Below are 23,465 nucleotides of genomic sequence, written 5' to 3'. Positions count from 1 at the left end.
TCAGCAGAAACTGGTAAGTCATTCAAACTATGACTTATTTGGTCGGGTTTCTTCTCTTAGAAGTATTTGATTGTGTTCTTTATCTGAGTCCCGTCACTTCTTAGTACAAATAAAATAGGCTGCATAATTTGGAAGTAGTAGTAAATAGCTGATGAAATATTGTCAATGTTGAAGCTGATATAAATTTCTAATTGTGTTAAAAAATAGACGAAGTGGAGACAAGTGGTACCTGTTTGTTTCCAATCATGGTTAACATTGGAAAAATGTTAGGATTCTAATATGAACTACAACAGTTAGGATTCTAATATGAACTACAATGTTGATGATACTGTTCAATTATTCTACATATATTTCTAAGTACCAGCTTTATTTGGCCATGGGCCTACTAGCTGATGAGGGTGCAAGCCAGTAACTTGGCCTGCTCCAAAATCTGGAAAATCTTATAAGAACATCTGATTTTTGCTTCAACAGCGAAATAGCTTAAGGGTACATGCTGTTCTCATTGCAGTTTGACTCTCCGATTTCTGCAGGCATTACCCAGTAGAGGGAAAGCTCTTATAGTTTCTGCGTGGCCACCTACATCACTTCCCAGGAATATTGATTCCATAAAAAAGTTTGAGAATTTACAAGCATTGGTGAGTTTGACTTTCAGCTTTTTTTGGTGCTAATTTTAATTTTATATTTAATTTTTGTTTTCCTGAATAATATATCCCTTCCATCAATTCAGACTAGAGCCATCAGAAATGTACGAGCAGAGTATGCAGTTGAGCCAGCAAAGCTTATTTCTGCATCTATCGTCGCAAATCCAGATGTCATTCAGTATATCTCTGTAAGATCTCCACTTTATTCATTACCTTCTCTTTATTCAGGTAACTTTTCTTTCTGAAACGTGGTGGCTATTTGTTTTTTTGGTGTCATTTTGCTGTGTTACTAATCAAAAGAACATGAAAAAATGCAGGCACACTTAAAATTTTTGGACCCTCCAAAATTCAAGCAGATTAATGAAATTTTAAGTTAAAATATTCCTAGCTTCAATATATGTCTAGATTCTTTGGATATTTGTAGGAGATACTGAAGGATATTCCATAACATTCGATAAAATATTAAAGAAAATTTTCCCTCTACAATCAGAATAGTTACATCCCTTATTATTCAGTTTTTGGTCAATAGATACCATATTGTTCATATTCTAAGATTGTCAACTAAGGAGCTTTCTTTGACATTGTTGATAATCAATTCAACAGGAACTGTTCTATCATCTTTCCTCCCTTTTTACGCGTAATGTTGGTGGTTATCATTGCTATCATGATTCATGAAAAGGATACATGTTGAAGGAAATTTTTTCTCTATATTCTAAAGACTTCACATACAAAATTTGATAAGGTTAGAAATGATCTCATATGATAGTGAGTGTAACTAGTAGAAATTTGATAAGACTAGTGTAAAAATGTGGCACTTGGCCCTAACTCAACCCCAAAAGTAGCTCATGAGGGGAGGATTACCCAAGTCCTTATAAGCAAACCACCATTTCATTCCCCAAGCAATGTAACACTCTAACCTACTCTAACAGGCCCCTTCATGCCCAGGCCCAATTGGAGCATGGACTGGGAGCCCAAACGGTAGTGGTCTTGGTTTTGCTACCATGTAAAGATATGACACCTTGTCCTAACTCACCCCAAAAGCTAGTTCATGAGGGGAGGATTATCCAAGTCCATATAAGCAACCCACCAGTCCGTTCCCCAAGCAATGTGGGACTCTTAACCCCCAAGGCCCAATTGGAGTTTGGACCGGGACACCAAATGGGCATGGACCTGGCTTTGATATCATGAAAAAATATGGCACTTGGGCCTAAAGCGAGCTCATGAGGGGAGGATTACCCAAGTTCATGTAAGCAAACCACCAGTCCATGCCCCAACCAATGTGAGACTCTAACCCACTCTAATAATTAGAAATGATCACATTTGAAAGGTAGTGTAAGTAGCACAAAGAGAGGATAAAATAAGAGGCTTGCTTGAGATAGTTTCACCACATCCTATGTAGACCTCCACATTCATTGGTCTGTAGGCGCAATGAGGGGATGATTGCAGATGATTAAAAGTGATATGTAGAAGAGTCGCCTAAAAGCCTACAATGTTTCAGAATCTATGCGGAGTTTGCTCAGACACAACTCAAGAAAAGGATCCATATAGGGGATAGGAGATTATTGGTATTAGGGGTGGCATAATGGGTAATTTATATGGGTATTTACTCATATTTACCCATTTTAAATGGATTGTGTGCCCAACTCATTTAAAATGGATAAAAACGAATAATACTCATATTACCCATTTAAAAGTGGGTAGTTAAATGGGTACAAGATGTTCATTCATAAAAGAAAGAGAAGTGGTTGGGAATTTTTTTTTAAATTTAATTTTTCTTACATTTTTTTGGAATGGAGGGGGGGGGGGGGTGCTGGTACGGGGTGGGATGATAAAAAAACTTTTAAAAGATTTTTTTTTTAAAGCTTTTAACAAGATTCCTACTATAATATGGGTACCCATATTTACCCATGTTATCCATTGGGTAACTCGTTTTTATTCATTTAAAATATGAATCGAGTCGAGTACTTTATCCATTTTTCTTTAACTCGTTTTCGATCAGCTCATATTCGACCCGATCCACTCGTTTGCCACTCCTAGTTGGTATTAAGGTTCAGTTGTGTACTTGTGTTTGGATTTACCTTGGAGTCGGTGTTTGCTAGGAGTCCTTTTATTATGGTTAGAAACTTTATGTCAATGTAGGAACAATTGGGTCACGACTCAAGACTACACCCTAGTCGTAACATGGTGCTTAGAGCCACAAATGACCCCAAGCTAACCTCATGGTCTGGCCTGACACTAAGATTAACGTAACAACAACTGAAGATAACTGATATTTCTAATGCGGAAGCTAAAACTGAAAGAGTCTTATAACTTTGATAGACAAATATTTGATAAACATAAGCTGAGTCTAGATCGACTGTCTGAAAACCTCTACTAAACGGGTTGCTAGGACAAGTCCCTAGCTAATTCTAAATGTCTAAAACTAAAATAACATATATGGAATGAAATGTAAGGGATGTCCTCGAAGGATGAGGACTCACCAAAATACTACTAAGCTGATCTGGAGTCATACTAACCACAGCCTGAGTGCTGAACGTCCGAACCTATATTGTCAAATAATATAGGCAAAAGGTATGCGGTCAATACTTTAAATGTAACATGATAAATATAAATATTGAACATGCTGAACTGAAGAGACATACTGATACATTGACCAAGTAAATAACATGAAATCTGATAATATGTTGTACTCAAATAACTGAATGCTTGGTCATACAATAAATGAAGGACTGACTGTGGGAGGTACTGCTAAGCGATTTATAACCATGTGAGCTACTATATGAAGTTTGATGTATAATCCCCATCAAAAGGGTCCAATATACTTTTTTTTTTGATAAAGGTAACATTTGTATATCAATCATCAGCTCAAAGCTGGTATCCAAAAATTTACATCATATCCTCCCTCCACACATGTGTGTCGGGCATAAACAAAAGATAAAGAAAAGAAAGAAGAAAAAAGAGAACTATCCCTAGATCCTCCTTTCACCTTTATAAGGACCCTAGAATATCTACAATAGCCACAGGGTCATCTATATACTCTGAACTACACCAATAGCAAAAAGTGATAATGCAGTTCATTTTAATCTTGTGCAGAGGGGTGCTCTTGTTATCCAAATTCCTAGAATTCCTTTCTTTCCATATGGTCCACCAAATAATAGCTGGGACAATTTTCCATCTACTCTTGTCTGTGCTGCCACTGCCCTCCATATTCCAGCTTTCTAGAGCCTGTCCTGTTCTCCCTGGAACAGTCCAACCTATACCTCTGAAGCTATTATACCTCTGAAGCTAGTAAACAAATTCCACAGCTGGCCAACCACTTTACAATGTAAGAATAGATGATTAATTGTATCAGCAACCTGCTCACGAAAACAACATCTTGGGCACATTTGTATTCCCCTCTTCATAAGATTCTCTTGTGTAAGTACAGCCTCTTTCACCACCAACCAAGTAAAAACTACCACTTTATATGGTATTTTAACCTTCCATATAAGCTTCCAAGGCAGAAAGTTAACTTGGGATCCCATCTGATTCATATTTCTATATGCAGAACGAACAGTGAATAAACCTTTATTATGACATTTCCATTTAAGAGTGTCTTCTCCTTACTTGAATCCTAAGAACTGCTTAAGTGTTCCATAAAATTCAACCAATCTTTCCACCTCCCAGTCTTGCATCAGTCTTCTGTAGGTAAGGTTCCATCCATGTTTAGACCAAACTTCATAAAGAGTCGACTGTTGTTGTTGGTTCAGGTGATGAATATCTGGGAACAAGCGTTTGAGGCTTCCATTCCCTAACCAGTTACTTTCCCAAAACCTGATCTTCCTCCCATTGTTCACATTACATTCAGTTTTTGCATAGAAACATGCCATAAGTTTCTAATTGATCTCCACAAACTGGTTCCATATGTGGATGCCACTTCCTTAGTCTTCCAAGGTCCTTCCTTCCCATAATTGGCCTGGATCACCCTACCCCACAAAGATTGTTCTTCTAAAGGAAATCTCCACAACCACTTCATGAGAAGACTTTTGTTCTGCTTCCTAAGATTTTTGATTGCCAGTCCTCCCTGCTTCTTTGGATAGTAGCAGTGTCTTCCATTCGACTAGGTGGAAACCTTTATATTCCTTCTCACCGTGCCACAAAAAATTCCTTCTCAGAGGATCAATTCTTTCTTCCACCTTTGCTGGAAGGGGAAAAACTGACATTAAGTAACAGAGTTAATCAGCACTAATCTACCACCTCTTGATAAATATTGAGACTTCCACCTAGACAATCTTTTCTCACATCTTTCCACTACTCCATTCCATATCTCTTTGGATTTGCTATTGGCACCCAAAGGCATACCCAAGTATGTTGGTGGTAACTGTCCTATTTCTACACCCAAAACATCCACCAGATTTTGTATTCTAGGCATGACATTGATTGGAAAGATGTGACTCTTTCTCCAATTAATGTGCAACCCTTATACTGACTCAAATAGTATGAGAACTATCCTCAAAATTTTTAGTTGGCTGTCTTCTGCATCACAAAAAATCAAAGTGTCATCTGCATATTGCAGATGGGTGATTTCCAATCTAGTATTCACCTCTTTGACCACATTAAAACCCCTTATCCAATCATTCCTATGCGCTGTTTTAATCATATTGTTCAGGCCTTCCATGACTAGCAAAAATAAGAAAGGTGAGAGTGGATCACCTTGTCTCAAGCCTCTGCTTGCCGGAAAGAAACCTTCAGGAGAACCATTTATTAGTATTGAGAACTTGACAGTGCTAATGCAGAACCTTATCCATCTTATCCACTTCCTCCCAAAACCCATACTATGTAGAATTCCAAGCAAATACTCCCAGTTAACATGGTCATATGCCTTCTCTATGTCCAGTTTATACATTATGCCTGGGATTTTATCCTTCACTCTTGAGTCAAGACATTCATTTGCAATGAGAACAGCATCAGTGATCTGTCTTCCTTTCAGAAAGGCCATTTGTTGAGAGTCAACCAGCTTTGGCATCACCTTCTTTAGCCTTTCTGTAAGAATTTTGGAAATCTGAAGTTTCTTTGGGACTCAATGGGTCAGAGGATACCCATTGATGAAATCCCGCATACCTGGAGTGCTTGAATTCTTGAATGGAGACTTGAAGCTTTGGAACTCTAGTTCTTGCTTGAGAGGAACTTTGAAAGAGAGGAGATCTGTTTTTCTTGGGACTCGTGCGAGAGGGGATGTTTTGGATGATAAAAATTCCTTAATCCCACTTAGAATGGGTTAAAACGACATAGTATCGGGATTAAAAGAGTGAAAAAAGACCAAAATGACCCTGATTTAAAAACTGTCGGCAGGTTCCACGAGGGGGCATCTACGGTCTGTGGTTTCATCTACAGACCATAGAACCCCGTTCGTAGAAATTAGAGGGAATTTCTGATGTTTTACGGACCAATCTACAGTTGGTAAAACATTCTACGACCCGTAAACCAGGCTCTTCCTGTTTAGGCTGAATTGCCAAGTTTCTGAACTTGATCTACTGATCAAGTCTGCGACCGTAAAATAGTGTTTATGAAACGTAAACTTAACTCGAAGATCTCAGACTATTTTTCCTGTTTCTGAAGTTGGTCTACGACTACCATCTATGGTCCATAGTTTCTTTTGCGGCCCGTAGATGGAGCCTCATAAAACACAGAATTTCTGCAGACTTGGAATTTTTTGTTGGCTTCTCTTGACCTGATCTGAGCTAGGAATGTCTGAGGTGTTACAAAGTGCGAGTTTAGAGAACCTCTAGTTTTTAAGTTTGCTCGACAAGACACATTATATAGTGTTCGACTTGTTTGGCCTTGAAAAGATTTCATTGATTAAATAAGATTCATCTTGCTGACCCCAACTTTATTTGACGTTGGGTTATATTTTCTTATTTGAGACTTGGGAGGTGTGCAATCTCAGTTACCTTGTAAGGCCATTTGGGTTGACAAAAGGATATCGAGAAGGTTTAGTGATTGGAAGGTTTGGTTTTCATATTACTTTCTTGAGGACCCCAAGGGATGTAGGTTGAGGAAGTGATGCACCCTTTCTATGTGACAGGTAGAAAAACACAAAAAAGTGTTCGGTAGTGAATTCTCTGAAATTTATTTTGTCACAAGATACCATTTCGACTTATATTTAGTAAACAGATGTAGTACAGCGATACTTACTCCTGCTAAGGATTACCTTAGCTTCGACTGAGGCTTACTGCTTATGAAACAAAGTTAATTGGATGTGCTGTTCATTAGCTGCCTCCTGAGTCAGTGAGGTCAGCCTAGCACAGGGTGACCGTATTATAACAGATTAGTCACTTTTGTTGTTCTCAATCTTGTTCTGTATTGAAATGCATATTTCTTACTAGAATTTTTTTGTATGCCTATCTAGATTTAAACACATGGCTGTCACTTAATGCAGGGAGAAAGAGATGTCTTGGCTCTTCTTTCGAGACTGGATTTGGGAAATGTCAATTTTGTGGAATCTCCTCCAGGTATGTTGATTTTGGTATCACATGTGAAAGGTTGATAAACCCTACCGTGGGTTAGAGCATTCTAGTTTAATGTTTGTTTCCTTGTAGTGTTATCTTAATATGAGATGAATTGCAGGAGATGCGAATCAGTCTGTCCACATTGTTGCGGGTGAAGGTCTGGAAGCTTATCTTCCTCTATCAGATATGGTGGACATCTCTGCTGAAGTGCAGCGTCTCTCTAAGCGCCTTGTCAAGTTGCAAGCGGAATATGATGGACTGATGGCTCGTTTGAGTTCTCCAAGTGTGAGTTCTCTATTTGCTGGATAAAATTAATTGAACGCCAAACATAAAATTACATCAGAACGCCAAACATTTCTCAGAAAAAAAACATTCTCCTTGACTGTCAATACAGCATATAGTTAAAATCTAACAATATTATGTCCTGCTTCTCCATTTCCATTTTTCCATGTCGTGGACCTTATAGAGTTCCTATGTGCAGTTTGTAGAGAAAGCTCCTGAGGATATTGTTCGTGGTGTCCGAGAAAAAGCAGCAGAGGCAGAAGAGAAGTTAACTCTAACTAGAAACCGCCATAATTTCCTCAAGTCAAAAGTTTTGATTGCGAATTAGTTTCATTCCAACGATCCTCATCACCACTTTCCATAATTCAACCAACTAGAGGTTAACTAAACTACATTCTCTGTTTTTGGCACGATATCAAGATGAATAGCCTCTTGTACGAGAACTAGATGGTGCAGATCATCTAATTGCATTTCTCTAAGGCTATTTCCTTCATCTTTCTGCAGCTCGATCGCAGTTCCATCAAAAGAGTCTGGTTTACTTATTCTGTGGGTGTTCTTCATCACTCTTTGAGCAATGCCACGAAAAAAAGAAGAAGAAGAAGCATCAAATGGTGGTGGCAGAAGTAAAATTTGCGTTGAGAAAATAATAATCAAGACAGGAGCCTCTCCATTACTATTCTGTCCATTACTTTACAATTATGCAGTGGATGTCGGCCAAATGTACAAATGAATATTAGAGGCTAGGATCATTTTTCTTGATACTTCTGCAAAAATACTTTATTTATTAATTTATTGTTACACTAAATAATATTTTTGAAATCTAAGGTGGATTATATTTTGTAAAAATTACACAAATTTCATAGTGTTAAAAGCTAATTACATCATATCCGCACTCTTTTCCAAATTACAAAATCTCTTGAAATTTAAGAATTTCAAATACATCACTCATCGTACGGATACGTTACGTTTGTTGATACAAGACACACTTGTCTCGATACATTGCTCAATGTAAAGATACATTACCTTTGTTGATACAAAACACACCTATTTGATACATCATGTCTTGATACATCGTGTAAGAGTGATGTATCTGATAATAGGAGAGAAAATGAGAAAATAGAGATTTTTGTAATTTTTTCAAATGATAGGGAATTTTAGAGAATATGATAAAAATAAGTTGTGTTTAGGTAATTTTTCCTTATTTTATTTTAACTGTGACGCTTGAATCGTTATGTTAACAGTCCATTTTTTTTATTTTTTTCAAAGTTGTATATGTTTTTTTTAAAAAAAAATTTATGTGAAGTTGTGAACAACGAAATCAATTTCGAGAATCCAGAAATTTCACGTATTTTGTTTATGTTTACTTTTTAGAATAATTTAAAAATGTTAACTAAATATTCCGAAAGAGTATTAATAGATATAATACTTTGGATTTAATATTATTTAGTATAAGAATTTTATTTTTTGAATAATTAATTACAGGAAAAATGATCTTGATATGTCATATTCATTCATTAATAGATATAATAATTTGGATATAACATTATTTAGTATAAGATCCTTTCTCAACTTTACCTATTGATTACCTAACAAGAACGACATATTATTATATTTACTAATAATTTAATTTTAAAATGTTTATTTACTCTTAATGAGATAATTTATAATTACGCAAACATCTACGACTTGTTTGGATCACAAGTTTTAAAATACTATTTTCTTAGTTAAATTCTGTATCAAGTCAAACAACATCACATAAACTAGGACCATGAAAATAATAATTTAAATTGATGAGTTGATATAAAGAAATAAATATACATGGTCATGAAAAATATAATTATTATATATTCATATACAAGTATCAGGCAAAATGACTCCTTTTTTAGTTCCTTGAATGTTGTTGCAAAATGATTTTGCTTTTTTGTTCATATAAGTGAGCTTTATGTCTTGTATCTGAATTCCTTGGCATGGATTGCTTGGGCTGCAGTCAAAGTTCATAGCAACTTCAGTTGTTGATGTCCCTTCTATATTTTTGTATATTACTTCACTAATCTTCACACCAGAAGTCTGAAAAATAACCACAAAAAATAAAATTTCATTAATTATTTCCTTTTATATGAAACAAAATCTTCGTTTTTACGTATAAGAGATTTATAAAGATCATTTTCTTATGTTCAATTTATAAGTGGCCAAGTAGTGGTGGAGCCAGGAATGTGGTGAAGAGTGTGCAAATTTTCTTCTCAATCATATTAAAAATGTGCAAAATTAAATATGCACTCATAGTAACTAATATTTAACCATTGTACGTCATATTATTTTCCGGCAAAGGGTGTGCACTGGACCACCCTTTGCCTAAGGTGGCTTTGCTCATGTTGCCAAAAGATCTCATTTCCTGTTCCGAATATTAGATATGAGGAATAACAACAAAACATACCCAATGAAATCCCTTAAGTGGGGTTTGAGGAGGGTAGAGCGTATGCAGACCTTACCACTACCTTGAGGAGGTAGGTGATTGTTTCCGATAAGATAACACAAATTAAAAATCATTCCTTTGATGATCAATACTTGCAAGGAGTAGAAAAAGCAAATTCTAGCTAAATCAAGAATTTCACGTCTATTTTGTAAAAACAATTGAGAATATGCTTTCCTTTCTTAACTTTGATCTATGTACATATATTGGTCTAAATCCTCTCTTCTACTTTTTGTATTTTCCTTTTTCTATTTTTAAAATTATAAATGTGAAAAATGCAAAAAATAATTTCCTTAAATATGATTCTGATTCAAGTGTTACCTGTTGTGGACAATCTTGGCTGTTTGGGCAATAATTCTGATCAATAATGATTGGATTATCGACGTACTTCATGACTATATTACGATAATTAATATTTTTGACAAAACTTGTGCTAGGTCTAGCCCAAGATTTAATTCTTAATCCATTATCAGATCCTGTGAATATAGAATAAGATAATGTCACATTTTGCACCCCATCTTCTTCATATTCCCTTCCTAGACTTCCAATGCTGCAACACAAACAACAAAATGTCACATATTTTTTTTTTAATGTCTAATTAAGTAGTATTATACCCTATATACTTTGATAAGCAACTTTTGTAGTGTACATATATTGAATGTACTGACCTTTTTTATAAAAATAAAAAAATAAATTTTGGGGTGGAGAAAGAAGAAATTAATGGGGAGGAAATTATAATGTGTAGAAATCGAACCCTCACCAACAAGCTGATAGTTCAGGTAGCCAAGCTACTAAGATTTCCCATTGAATGTACTGACTTTACTTATGTCTAATTGATTTTGGGTGAAACTACAAAAATGAACTATGAATTATTTCCCTTGTTCACGTTTACTTGTCCACTGTGAATAAATGAAGTATTTATTGGAGAATCTTAGTAGTTCATTTGGTTGACTATCTGAACTCCCACCTTATTGGTGAAGGTTTGATTTCCGCATATTATAATCTTCTCCCCATTAATATTCCCTTCTCCGACCCCCAAATAAAAAAAAATGAAGTAATTTGTTTTACCATCATACCCATGTACATGTTAATTGGTTATAGTCTTAGATATTAGTAAATGATATGAAGAATAAGTAACTAATGTTAAGGATATCATATGAAAATAATAGTATTTTTTTTCTTAATATGTTAAAAGTGACAAGTAAAAGTATATAAACATGCATTAGCTATAAAAAAAAATGCTTCCCTATTTAAAAAAAAAGAATTAAGTCCGCACATGAAGGAGGTATGCGTACAACATTATGATTTCTCTGACAATTTAACATTTTCGATGGGATGATCGCGCATATACTTAAATTTATACATATATTGTCAGATAGTTATAGCATTACTTACCTAATACCATGTCCAGGTCCACATAAAATTTTCTCCATCCAAAGATTTCTTGTACCAGGACCAATAGATATACAATCATCTCCAGTTTTGATTCTACAACCAATGATAGTAACATTTGTTGATGATTGAACATGAATGCCATCTGTGTTTGGGCTTTGGTCTGGGGCTATTATTTTTACATTTTTAACCATTACATTGTTGCAACTATTGATCACAAGGTGTGTTACCTGGCTGTTGATTGATAGTAAGCCACTTATCACAACATCATTAGCCCAATTGAAGGTTATAGACTGCACTTTACACACATATATAATTAGGACAATGTAATATTTCATATTTTACTACTTTACTTTACTAGTAATATAGAAGAATCTAGAATCAGACACCTTTCGTTGATAATATGCCTACTTCTAGTCGAGGGTATTTATGTAATTTCTATACTTTCACCGTTTTAATTATTGTTTTGGTAAATTTGAAAGTTATGTAAAAAATGTTATAAATTATGACAATTAACAACCTAAAATATTCAAAAACATGTAAAAAATTTGATTGACTTTCAAAATTCTATTGGTGCTAGGAAAAAAGAAGTAACATTATATATCATTTGAAAATGCTATAAAAAAGAACTATAAATCACTATAATTAATAACTTGAAATATTTGAAAGACATAAAAATTATGATTGTCTCTTGAAATTATATTTGCGCGTTGGAACATAAAGAGTAATATATATTATTTGAAAATAATGTAAAAAGTATTATAAACCACAATAATTAACTACTTAAAATAATTAAAAATCATATAAAAATTTGAATGACTCTCCAAATTTCAAATTTATCATATAAATTGAAACATATATAAAGAGGAGTACAATATGTATGTGTGCAGGTGTCTTTTATGTTCATTTCTAATGGTGTCAAATGCAGAAGGTTACATGAAAATGAAACTAGAAGAGGGAATTTTTGAGAATGAAAAAACCTTTAGTATTTTTTCTTTTAATTAAAACTACAACATGAAGGTTTATATCTCTTCTTCTACCATCCCCACACCTACAACTCCTAGTCCAAACAAAAAAGAATGCTTTTTCATGGATGGAAGATTATCAATAATGAAGAATAAGTTACTATTTTAATTTGTAATACTTTATCTGTTTCAATTTGTTTGTTTGATTTTAATTTGACACTAATTTAAAAAAAAATAAAAAAACCTTTTGAATCTTATAATTTTAAACTACATATATGCAAAATGTAACAAATTGTCTTTTAATTCTCATGTGAAAAGTTAAACTTAAAAAGTTGCCAAAAAAAGAAAAGAAAAGACACTTCTTTTGTAAATTAACAAAAAACAAAATAAAAAAAATTAAGCCAAACAAACTGAAACACAAGGAGTAGTTTAAGACTTTGACCTTTAAAAAAAAGTTGGTGATTTTTTCAATTTTAGAGCAAATAACTCCCCCACCCCCCCGCCCCCCCCCCCCCCCCCCCAAATCAATTTATTGTCACATTCATTCTCTTTTGCAAATTACTTAATCTTACCATCCTTATTTTACCTTTACCTACATGACTATTGTTTGGATACTGAGACACGTAAAACTCTCATCATTACTCATTTAAAATGACACTTTTAGTAATTTGCACATATATATATGATATATACATATATAATTTAGTCTAGTCTATAAAGTTATTAACAAGAAACATACCCTAGCTCCAACTGGACAATTATTGTTGCCTGACTTCCTACAAGCCCAAAAACCATCTCCTTTAGCATCAATATTTCCACCAATAACTGAAATCCCATTAACCTTAATAAACAAAATCCAGTAACCAGAGTTGCCAATGTCCCAATAATCCAATGGTGCAACAAGAGTTCCATCAATCTTAACAATAATTTTATTTTTACATGGACCTCTAAATGTTGCTTCTTTTATTAAATAACGTCCTTTCGGAATGTAAATCATCGTTGGTTCAGCTGAGGTACATGCAGCTCCCCATGCATTTAGAAATGGCTGAGTTGCATCAATTTGGCCATTTGGTTTTGCACCAAAGGTTAACACATTGTAGGTTGTTGATGCATTTGATGATTTTATGAATAAGAGTATAGAAGAGAAGAGGAAAATAATGAAAAGTGTTGTAAGCTTAGTCATAATGATTATAAAAAATGGATTTTCTTTTTTTTGGTAATAGAAATGATAGATTTTATATACTTTGATGTTGGAAAAAAGAGATAAATGATTATGGTATTTATAGAGTTTAGAAAATTGAGATATTTGAGATGTCTTGTTTGAATTTATTGTTTGTAATTGAGGCAATGATTGGAGAAATGCATGAATGAATCTAAAAGTGTAAGTCGTACGTAGATAATAAAACTCTATCTTTGTTCTAATTTATATGATACCGTTCGAATTTTGAGACTCAAATTATTTAATTTTGACTATGAATTTGAACATATTCTTTAAATTTATTGAAATAAACTTTATATATTTGAAAACTACTTCAAAAGTACTATAAGTCACAATAATTTAATAATTCAATATTTTAAAAAGATATATGATAATATTCCGATCAAAGAAACATTTGTTTGAATCTCAAAATTCGAAACCTCAAGGGAATCAATATCCCAAGCAACCAACAAGAACAAGGGGAGTATTATATATATGTACTACATCTATATTACTCCCTCTGTCCAACAATAGGTGTTCCCTAAGTTAGTTAGCGAATACGAGTTGCCTCACTTTAATGACTTCGTTGAGGAGAGACGGAGGTACGGGAAGAGCTCGATAGGGTCGAGAAAGGGTGTAAACTCCCATAAAAGTGGAATTTGGGAATTGTAAATGGAAGTGAGTTCGACATGGAGTGAAGCTTTGGCGCGGCTATCCATTGACTTACCACATACCTTAACAATAAATAAAGGGATAATATTACTATATTACCCTTTGAATATATTCATTTCAATGCTTTGGGAAATGTATTAGATATTGAATAGTATTTAATACCAAGGGTAAAATAGATACAAAATGATAAATTATCCTTTGGTTTTTCAAACTGGGCAAGCGTTGTCAGAAACAGTAGCAGACCCAGGAAGATTTTCATTAAGGGGTGTTAATGGTTATAGTAAAAAAGATTGTAGTGAGGCTAGTAGGGCTTGAATACATGACCCCATGGAGTGTTTGCAAACTCCTAACCAATAGACTAAACCTTCAACTTGTTTCAAGAGGTGTCAATATATGTATTTATATTTATTAAACTAAAATTTGACAACTATATACAACGTAATTTTCCGACGAAGGGGTGTTGCTCGATACCCCTTGACCAAGTGTAGGTCCGCCACTGATCAGAAAACTATTTTTAATATAGTGAACAAGTAAAAATGAATGGAGGGAGTACAATAAGGCATTTGTTTTTGGTTAATAAGCATGGTTGCTTCAAAGTTTATAAAGAAATTATGTGTATGAAAACCAACGGATATTTCATGTGCGCAATAAATAAATAATCAGTCAAATAGTATGACTTTGTGTACAAATGTTTGAGTACGGCTTTTATTTGACGGCTTTAATTATGAAACACTCAAATAAATAACGGAGAAATAAAGGGAATTATACTAACAAGTTTGTTGATACGGATATGTAACTCATGCAAATAAATCTCTCAGAAAAGATAGATTCAAAATTTGAATTTTATGAATTCAACTTTTAAAGTATGAAGTTAAATGAATCTGACAATGCGTGATGTTTGAGAAGGGTCAAACCACACTAAATCTTATGTTCACAATCTTATTTTACATATCGATAAATTTAACATGACCTACCATTACGTCAAGATTCTCTTTTAATATATCACTCATACAAATATTTGTATGGTAAAAGTATGTGTTTTTACTAGGTAATAGTGATGTTTTTGCCCGATGATCAAGCTAAGTTATCTCATAATTAACTTAAAAGATTGGAAATCCAAGTTTTGTTAGAAGCAAATTAAAGTTGTCAATACTTGTTTATACTACTTTTTTCTAGAACCTCTTTTTGTTTATTATTCGGCTGCGAGCTGACTTTATATTTTAATAATTATTTGAGGAATTGCTACTTATACACCGGGGAAGTTCAATGGAATGGGTGGTTTTAAGCTGATCTTAATTAAGAAGTACTTCAAAATTAATTATTATGATTTTATTTATGATTTCTTTTCTTTTTGTTTTGTAAAGATGGTGTACGAATCAACTTGTATACATATCTTGATTACCTACTAGTTCCTTCCATTGAAGATATTTGGTAACTAGTGAGCTAAGAGTCATGAATAACTTTTATATGAAGTTTTGATGATTAACAAACATAAAAAAATATATGATGTAAGAACAAAATAAGGATTGATAGTGTTTTTAACAAAGAACTACTGAATAACGAGTTCCTTAACATGTCTATTACAAGGATGGACAATAAAAGTATAATGTAAGAGGTGAAGGAATCAGGTCCTTTATAATAGATTGTTGAATATTGTTGATCAGACGCAAAACAAATTTTAAGTGCATGAAAGATTCCTTAAGGAATTGGGATTATGGCTAATCAAAATGATCAAGAAACAAGAAATCAATATGAAAATATAACTTAATTATTTGCAAACATGGAAAGAGTTTTGAAAATAGAAGACGTGAATGGAAACCAAAAATATACTTCGTAAAATCCCACAAGTAAGCTATATGGAGGATAGAATGATCGCCCTGCCCCCAACCATCCAAATGGTCAAAGGCAAGAAAAAAAATTAGTACTAAATCAAACCACATAATAGGAACAATCAATAGTAAATATATCTCCCATTATGACAAAGATAGTCAAATGACCACTTAATTATTAACATAATCTATGTCTCGATCTCATAGCTGAAATTACCTAATTAAATGTGGATTAGGATATGGGAAAATCAAATTCAAGTTGCTTAATTAGATGTAAGAGTTATAGTTGAAAGATTCTACTTGCGGACTTTGGTGGATAAGTTGCACCATACACAATCATAAGTGAACTTTATGTATTCTTCAACTCCCTTGTTGCTTAAAAATAGGATACCAAATGTGTACTTGATTGTTTTCTAATTTTACATGGAATGTCCTCAATATCCCTTAATATTTTAATATTTCTTTGAGGCCTGCACAAGCGGTGGAACATGTGGCTTAATTCGATACCATGCGCAAAACCTTACCAGCCCTTGACATATGAACAAGAAAACCTATCCTTAAGGGAATGATACTTACTTTCACACACCTGCTGCATGGCTGTCGTCAGCTCGTGTCGTGAGATGTTTGGTCAAGTCCTATAACGAGCGAAATCCTCAAGTCTTTTTTGGAGGTCCTTCCAAAGAGGTTGGGATCAGACTTTCAATTGGATGTGTCCCGGTCAAATCGTTATAACTATTTGATATTATAACCCAATAGACATATTGCACTCATATAATCATATTTTTTTTAGTTTAGACTTGCATATCTCTCTCTCTCTCTCTCTTTATATATTTTTATATATATATATATATATATATATTTGCAATAGTATTTACATACCCTGGGGAAAATTGTATAAAATAACAAACTATTAATTCAAAATAAATGTTATAACCACAGTTTCATTTAATTTTAATCCATAGCATGACACTTTGTCATTCGCCTCTATCCCCAGAAATCTCGCTCGCCACTCTCTCTGATCTCGCTCGTCACTCTCCATCGCCTCTCTCACTTTATACAAACTATCACGACCCAACCCACCGGGTCGTGCGGGCACCCACTCTAACACCTACGTAGGAGAACCCTCATATCCCAATAATTAAAAAATACAGAAAAATTAACGAAAAATGGAGATAAACGAAATCATCGAATTTTCATAAATAGAACTTTAAACAATTTAGAGTTAAAACTTGTAAAGTAATTAACACCCCCAAGAATCTAGTCTAAACAGGTACAAGAGCTACTAAGAGTACAACTGGACATAATAAATTAAAAGACACAGCTCCCACCATGCGGAAGGAAAGATAGAAGCTGCTGGAGAATTCCTTCGACTTCACCTAATGGAACATCACCAACCTGCATCTAGTCTATGTCAAAAGACATAGCAAGAGCAGTATTAGTACAAAACACACGCACTGGTAGGCATCACGCCCACCACATAACATAAGAAACCAACTAGTAAGATCATGAAATAAACCAGTCGCTACTCCACCTTTACCCTCTCTTGACTTACCTCCAAATTACACTAGCACTGACTACTAATCACCTTCTCGATTTGTGCTACTTAACAAGTACTTGATCATAGCCTAACCATTCTGTCACATAGAATAGTCCCCAAATACAACCACAAGCATTCCAACTAATTGCTTACGTCATACCCTTACTTCCTCTTCACATTACCCAATCATGGTCACATAGTACATTACATCACGCTTTCTAACCACTAAACACAATTACCTTTCTCCAAGTGAAATCCACCTAAGCACTTACTCCACGTACACTACCCCCCACTTTTCACCCTTGCCTCACACAAACGACCCTTGCCACCAATTATTCGACAACACGATACGAAACAAACCCACTAAGTGTAACATACATAAACCAATACAATAATATAATCACATGCATATATCAAACATATGCAATACCATCATCATTTACGAACAAGGTTCAATTTCACAATCCTCAATATACACAATTATGACAAGTCATTGTCCATCTCATGGAACCCAAACCCAAACTGTTAGCAAACCGGAATGTGGTACCCGATCCAAGATTTATGTCGGAACGTGGCAATCGATCCCATAGTTTTGCCGGAACGTGGCAACCGATCCAAGTTAGTTATACCGGAACGTGACAACCGATCCATTCAACATACCACAATCACAATCACAAGTATATTCTCAAGTTCATACAATTTAGTCATGATTCATGGCATTCATCGCCCCTCTATCTCCTTTACAACAAATGTGATCAATAATGCAACATTCACATACATACATGTATCATAATGAATCAAGAATAAACATACATCACACAATCATAGAATCACAACTATCACCTAACCCTAGATCATCATCTAAAGCTTCTTCCTAGGATTTAATCATATTTTGTTCGGTGCACGAGGGCCTACGTATAATTATACTGTTGATTTACATATACTACACGGTGAACACAAATTTATAACTACTAAATTCATAAAACCTAGCCTACCTGGGCGCCAAGCAGTTGCATGGAGTTTTGACTTCGACTCTTGTTTCCGAGCTTCGTGACGGTGTTCTTGACCGGAAATCCGCCCTTTGCCGCGCTCCTCACGCTAGAAATCTCTCTCTCCCTCTTTTTCAAGCTTAGAGCAGCTTTTTGGGGATTTCTAGGGTGTTTTACGACTAAATTAGGTCTTTTAGGAAGAAGGAGAAAATAGGATTTCGCGTTACATACGTTCTGCCTCGCCTATCCTGCCCTGGCACCAGCTTACCCCGCCGTAGCGCCGCCGCCCTAGCGGTATCTGGCCCGCCCTGGCGGGACAATGGCCCAGACTTTTCCCGAATTTTTGTTTCTCCTTAATAATGGCGGTTCGGGTCGTTACACAAACACAAATGTATAAGTTGTGTTTGTGTTTGTTTAAAGCGGGAGAAAACTGTGTATAAAAATATAAATACATATCTCTTCATCTTATACACTTATTCTTATACAATATAAATTTTTCCCTGCCCAGTTCTCTTTTGCCTTTCGCTCTTTCTCGCTTTATACAAATACAAATTATACAAAATACAATGTATTTGTGTTGTATTAAGTAGGAGAGAGATTTGATATACAAATGTTTTAATTCGATTCAATTGTATACAAATTCAAATGTTATGCAGATATACAAACACAATCATTGATACATATATATAATAGTTACATATATACAATTATCTAACTGATATACATATACAATCGTTGCACTTTTTATTCAAACGAGCTGCTTGTCTACGATTTATACAAATGAGATGCTCCATAGCAAATTATGTTTGCTATGGAGCGCAAATAACAAAACTGTAGCTATAAAGCGCTAATATGATTTTTATGTTTGCTAAACCTAAAATTTACTCTATATATTATTATACAATGTTTAATTTTTTTTTCTACTGCCCAAGTAAGGGAATCTATTTGCCTTTGACTTGACATTCTGAAAAGGAAATTATAGAAGTGTATAACAATATTGTATAAGAGTGTTTAAATGTCGCTAGCTACAATTACAAATTTCGCCTATAATTTGCCGTTGCAACTCTTATTCAAAATCAGTCTAAATCTCTGCAAAATAACTTCAAATTTTTAATCTTCTTAGAGTATTTTTGACAAGTCTAAAATCAACCACCGCAAATATCTTGCAAAATCAAATTCAAATTCAAATCCACTTCTTCAAGTTCGTTCAACGAAGATAGATTATCTTTTTAATAGTCCCTCCATTTCATATTAATTGAATTGTTGAGACATTTTTTATTTTTCAAATTAACTTAATTGTTTAATTTTCAAGACTATTTTTAGAATGTTCTTCCAATTTTACCCTTCATTAGTTATTATTGGAATTAGTTACTCCCTCCATTTCATATTAATTGAATTGTTGAGTCACACCCTTTAAGAAAAGAAGATTAAGACTTTTGAAATGATAGAAATTTGTGTGACTATAAATCATTTCATTAAGGATAAAATTGACATTTTAAAGTTGGATTGTTACTTAACATAAAAATATGTTATACTTTTTGGGACCAACTAAAAAGGAAAGTAAGTCATATAAATTGGAACAAAATGAGTATAATGTCCAACAACACTAAATAAACTTTATTTCTTCCCAAAAAAATTAAGGGATAATATTCTTTCAATTTCATTTGAAAGCAATTCAAGTAAATTATATATGGTTCCAAGGATAATAACTGTCGATTAAATATTAAAACATGAGTTGCATTCTTTTCTTTAAATTTTGTGTAACTCATGAAACACTTATACTAATTTATTCATGTTATTTTAAAATAGTTCTACCGATTAGCTTTAGAAACACATACAACACACATGTCCAGAATTAGTTATAATAAGAAAAATGGTTAGTTAAAGTAATAGACCTCACAAGTCACTCCAACATGTGTATCACTCAAAATTTGCACTCAATTTTCTTTCCACTTGTGCATACACTCCAAGGTCGTACGTTTTAGGACCACACTCAAATAGTCTCACCACTCAAGCTTTTTACCATTCAAGGATATCACTTAGGGTGTGTTTGGTATGAAGGAAAATGTTTTCCAAGAAAACATTTTCTAGGAAAAAATGTTTTCTTGGAAAACAAGTTGATTTTTGACTTATTTTCTCATGTTTGGTTGGTGAGTAGAAAATATTTTTCGAAAAAGATTTTTAGTGTTTGATTTATGAATGAAAAATATTTTTGAAAAATTTCTTTTATTTTTACTAGAGTAGAAAATAATTGTTGAAACTGAAAATATTTTTTAAAAACAAACTTAATTTTTTTTTTGGGGGGTGGGGGGGCTGGTAGGGGTTGGGTGGGTGGGTGGGTGGGGGGTCGAGGGTAGGGGTGGAAAAAATGAAATTTTGAAATCGAAAATATTTTTTAAAAACAAACTTAAATTTTTTTTGGGGGGTGGGGGGGGGTGGGCTGGTAGGGGGTGGGTGGGTGGGTGGAGGGGTCGAGGGTAGGGGTGGAAAAAATGAAATTTTGAAGTCGAAAATATTTTTTAAAAACAAACTTAAAATTTTTTTGGGGGGTAGGGGGGCTGGTAGGGCGGGGGGGGGGTCGAGGGTAGGGGTGGAAAAAATGAAATTTTGAAGTCGAAATTTTTTTTAAAAAACAAACTTAAATTTTTTTTTGGGGAGTGGGGGGGTGGGTGGGTGGGGGCTAGGGTACGGGGGCCGAGGGTAAGGGTGAAAAAATGAAATAATGTTTTTTAAAAACAAACTTAAATTTTTTTCCTTTTGAAGAGGGTGGGATAGGGGGCTAAGGGGGGGGGGGGGGCGAGGGTAGGAGGTGGGGGTGTAAAAAAATAAAAAATTGAAATTAGAAATATCTTTTAAAAACAACTTTTAATATTTTTTTTGGGAGGGGTGGTGGTAGGGGGTGGGGGTAGGGGTGAGGGTGGGGTAAAAATATTGAATTTAAAAACAAACTTTAATTTTTTTTTTTTTGGGGGGGTGGTTGGGGGGGCTGGTTTGAGGGTAGGGACCAAATAAATTGATTTTTTCAACAATTTTTTTTTAATTGGAAGTTGGAAGAGAGTTTTGGAAAATGTTTTCCTTAAGTTTTGAAGGGAAGTCATTTTCCTTAAATTTGAGGAAAATGAGTTGATTTGGAAAACATTTTCCAAAACATTTAACCCAACCAAACATGAGAAAATTGGAAAACATTTTCCGGAAAATGTTTTCCTTCGTACCAAACACACCCTTAGTTTCTTCACGCTTCTACAATCTCAAATAAGCTCAAAGCAAGCTTTCAAATAGCAATTCAAATTGAAATTTCAAATTTACCCAAGCAACTCTAATATTCTGCTTGATTTTAACAACTTGAGCTTGATGATAAACAACTAATAACAATTTGAGGTTCTGGTCACGAGAAATGACTATAGTCAATAATAAGGGTAATTAGAAATTAAGTTATAAATACTTTCTTATTTTTTAGATTAAAAAAGTCAAAAATATATATATATTTTTTAGTATAGTGGACAAATAAAAATAGACCGCGAGAGAGTATTTTAGATAATATGATCATGAGAAGTAGCTAGCTAGCTCTTTGTGTTTCTGTGAAACTTGTTTGGATGGTTGTTACCTATGACAGGGAGAGTTGGATGTTACCATTTGCATGTTCATAATTGAATTATGAAGAACTACTTAAGTTAATTCTTATACAAAAAATCATTGTGCAGCTATATAGTGACCAAAAAGTTCGAAACATGATTTTTCTTATTTTTTTCTAGCAGCAGAATTATTGTAGTAAAGCACATTCACTCTCCAATAAAATGACTGATTCTTAAAATGACGTTCATGCATTGACCTTTGCTTGATTCCCCGTCTATTGATCTAGAAGCCCGTTATTCACAAAATATAAAAGGAAACAAATTTAAGCAGATGCAACATTTTATTATGTCAGAACTGTAGAAATCTCACGTAAGGTTTAGAAAAATCAAAGATTGTATTGATAATTAAAACTATTGAGTACATACTCCTTATATAGGAGAAGAGTCCTAGACTAGCTATACTTAGAGTCCTTATTACAATACAAAAATATAATTTACATGAGTAGTATAGGTTTACTACTATTACTATAACTACAATACCTTATCCTAGTGACTTTAGCCCCATACACGATACGACAACTTAGTGGCACATAAGTTAGGATTTAGTAGTTTAGTCCTAGTGTGACTTTAACTCTATAACAGTGAACACGTAGGTTGGACCCGTTTCTTGGACTTGTTCCTATCATCAACTTTCTTCATCTTCAACACTTCCCCTCAGGCTAGTGAGTGGAGGAACTGTGTCATGCCCCGAGCCTACACCCTGGGCAGGATTGACACTCGAGACCATTGTTGGCCCCAAGCGAATCATTGACCTGACTTACTTACTCAGCGGAAGACTTAAACATAAGAAATATAACTCATGCATAACTTAAGAAATAATATCTTAGCCAAAATGGCAACTCAAGTCTTAAACATATACAACTGAAATAAATAAGACTAAAGAACTATAACTATCTCTCTATGAAGCCTCTAAAACAAGAGGGATGTCGGGACATGACCCCCGATCATCCTAACAACTGAAAACTAGAAAGCAAATGACAATACGAGTATGTGAGTTGGAATGCTAAACACAACTTAAGCTTGAAAAGGATCTGAAAGGAACACTTACTTTGGCTTTACTCAACTCATAAATAACTCAACTTAAAATGCAGTGTAAAACAACAATAATAGTGCAATTTATACCCAAGCATTTAGAACAGTAAATCACAACTCAATTTGTTAAAGATATGCAATAACAAACTCAACTTTACTCATATATCAAAGTAATATAGTTTATGTGGGAGATTCTCTAACCGACAACCACCACTATGAACCTAAGTGGTGATACAATGTCTTGTCCACGCTGCCAGAATTGTCCCATACTTTGCCGTTATATAGAACGCCTTAACTAAGTGAATCCACTAGCCTATACTAAAAGCATCTTAAGGAGT

At 34.1% G+C, this 23,465-nt stretch overlaps 2 protein-coding genes across 3 annotated transcripts in view; one reads left to right on the top strand and one right to left on the bottom strand.

The window, feature by feature from the left end:
• LOC125823492 (valine--tRNA ligase, chloroplastic/mitochondrial 2) overlaps positions 1-23,465 on the top strand; it is a 122,023-nt gene that overhangs the window by 34,948 nt on the left and 63,610 nt on the right. For both annotated transcript variants that reach the window (XM_049502868.1, XM_049502869.1), the window contains 5 exons: positions 531-635; positions 728-829; positions 7,060-7,132; positions 7,248-7,414; positions 7,611-7,790. In XM_049502868.1, the coding sequence (XP_049358825.1) occupies positions 531-635; positions 728-829; positions 7,060-7,132; positions 7,248-7,414; positions 7,611-7,739 (576 nt within the window). In that variant the 3' untranslated portion in view covers positions 7,740-7,790. The remainder of the gene's footprint in view (positions 1-530; positions 636-727; positions 830-7,059; positions 7,133-7,247; positions 7,415-7,610; positions 7,791-23,465) is intronic.
• Positions 9,260-13,436, bottom strand: LOC125823502 (polygalacturonase-like). The gene is made up of 4 exons (XM_049502882.1): positions 12,978-13,436; positions 11,277-11,566; positions 10,203-10,431; positions 9,260-9,478 (listed from the first exon to the last, which is right to left on the bottom strand). The coding sequence occupies exons 1-4, from the start codon at positions 13,419-13,421 to the stop codon at positions 9,260-9,262; spliced, it is 1,182 nt and encodes a 393-aa protein (XP_049358839.1). The 5' UTR covers positions 13,422-13,436.

This window comes from Solanum verrucosum, unplaced genomic scaffold (assembly GCF_900185275.1).
Source record: "Solanum verrucosum unplaced genomic scaffold, falcon-dt-bn FXZP01000012.1, whole genome shotgun sequence".
In the NCBI taxonomy this organism is placed as follows: Eukaryota; Viridiplantae; Streptophyta; class Magnoliopsida; order Solanales; family Solanaceae; genus Solanum; species Solanum verrucosum.
The sequence above is the reverse complement of the archived record's forward strand: the minus strand, read 5'-3'. Positions and strand labels throughout refer to the sequence as shown.

Coding starts and splice junctions, on each gene's coding strand:
- LOC125823502 (XM_049502882.1), bottom strand. CDS start 13,421: ATGACTAAGCTTACAACACTTTTCATTATTTTCCTCTTCTCTTCTATA. Junction 10,432..11,276: donor GGACCTGGACATGGTATTAG/GTAAGTAATGCT, acceptor TTTGTGTTGCAG/CATTGGAAGTCTAGGAAGGG. Junction 9,479..10,202: donor GCCAAGATTGTCCACAACAG/GTAACACTTGAA, acceptor GTTATTTTTCAG/ACTTCTGGTGTGAAGATTAG.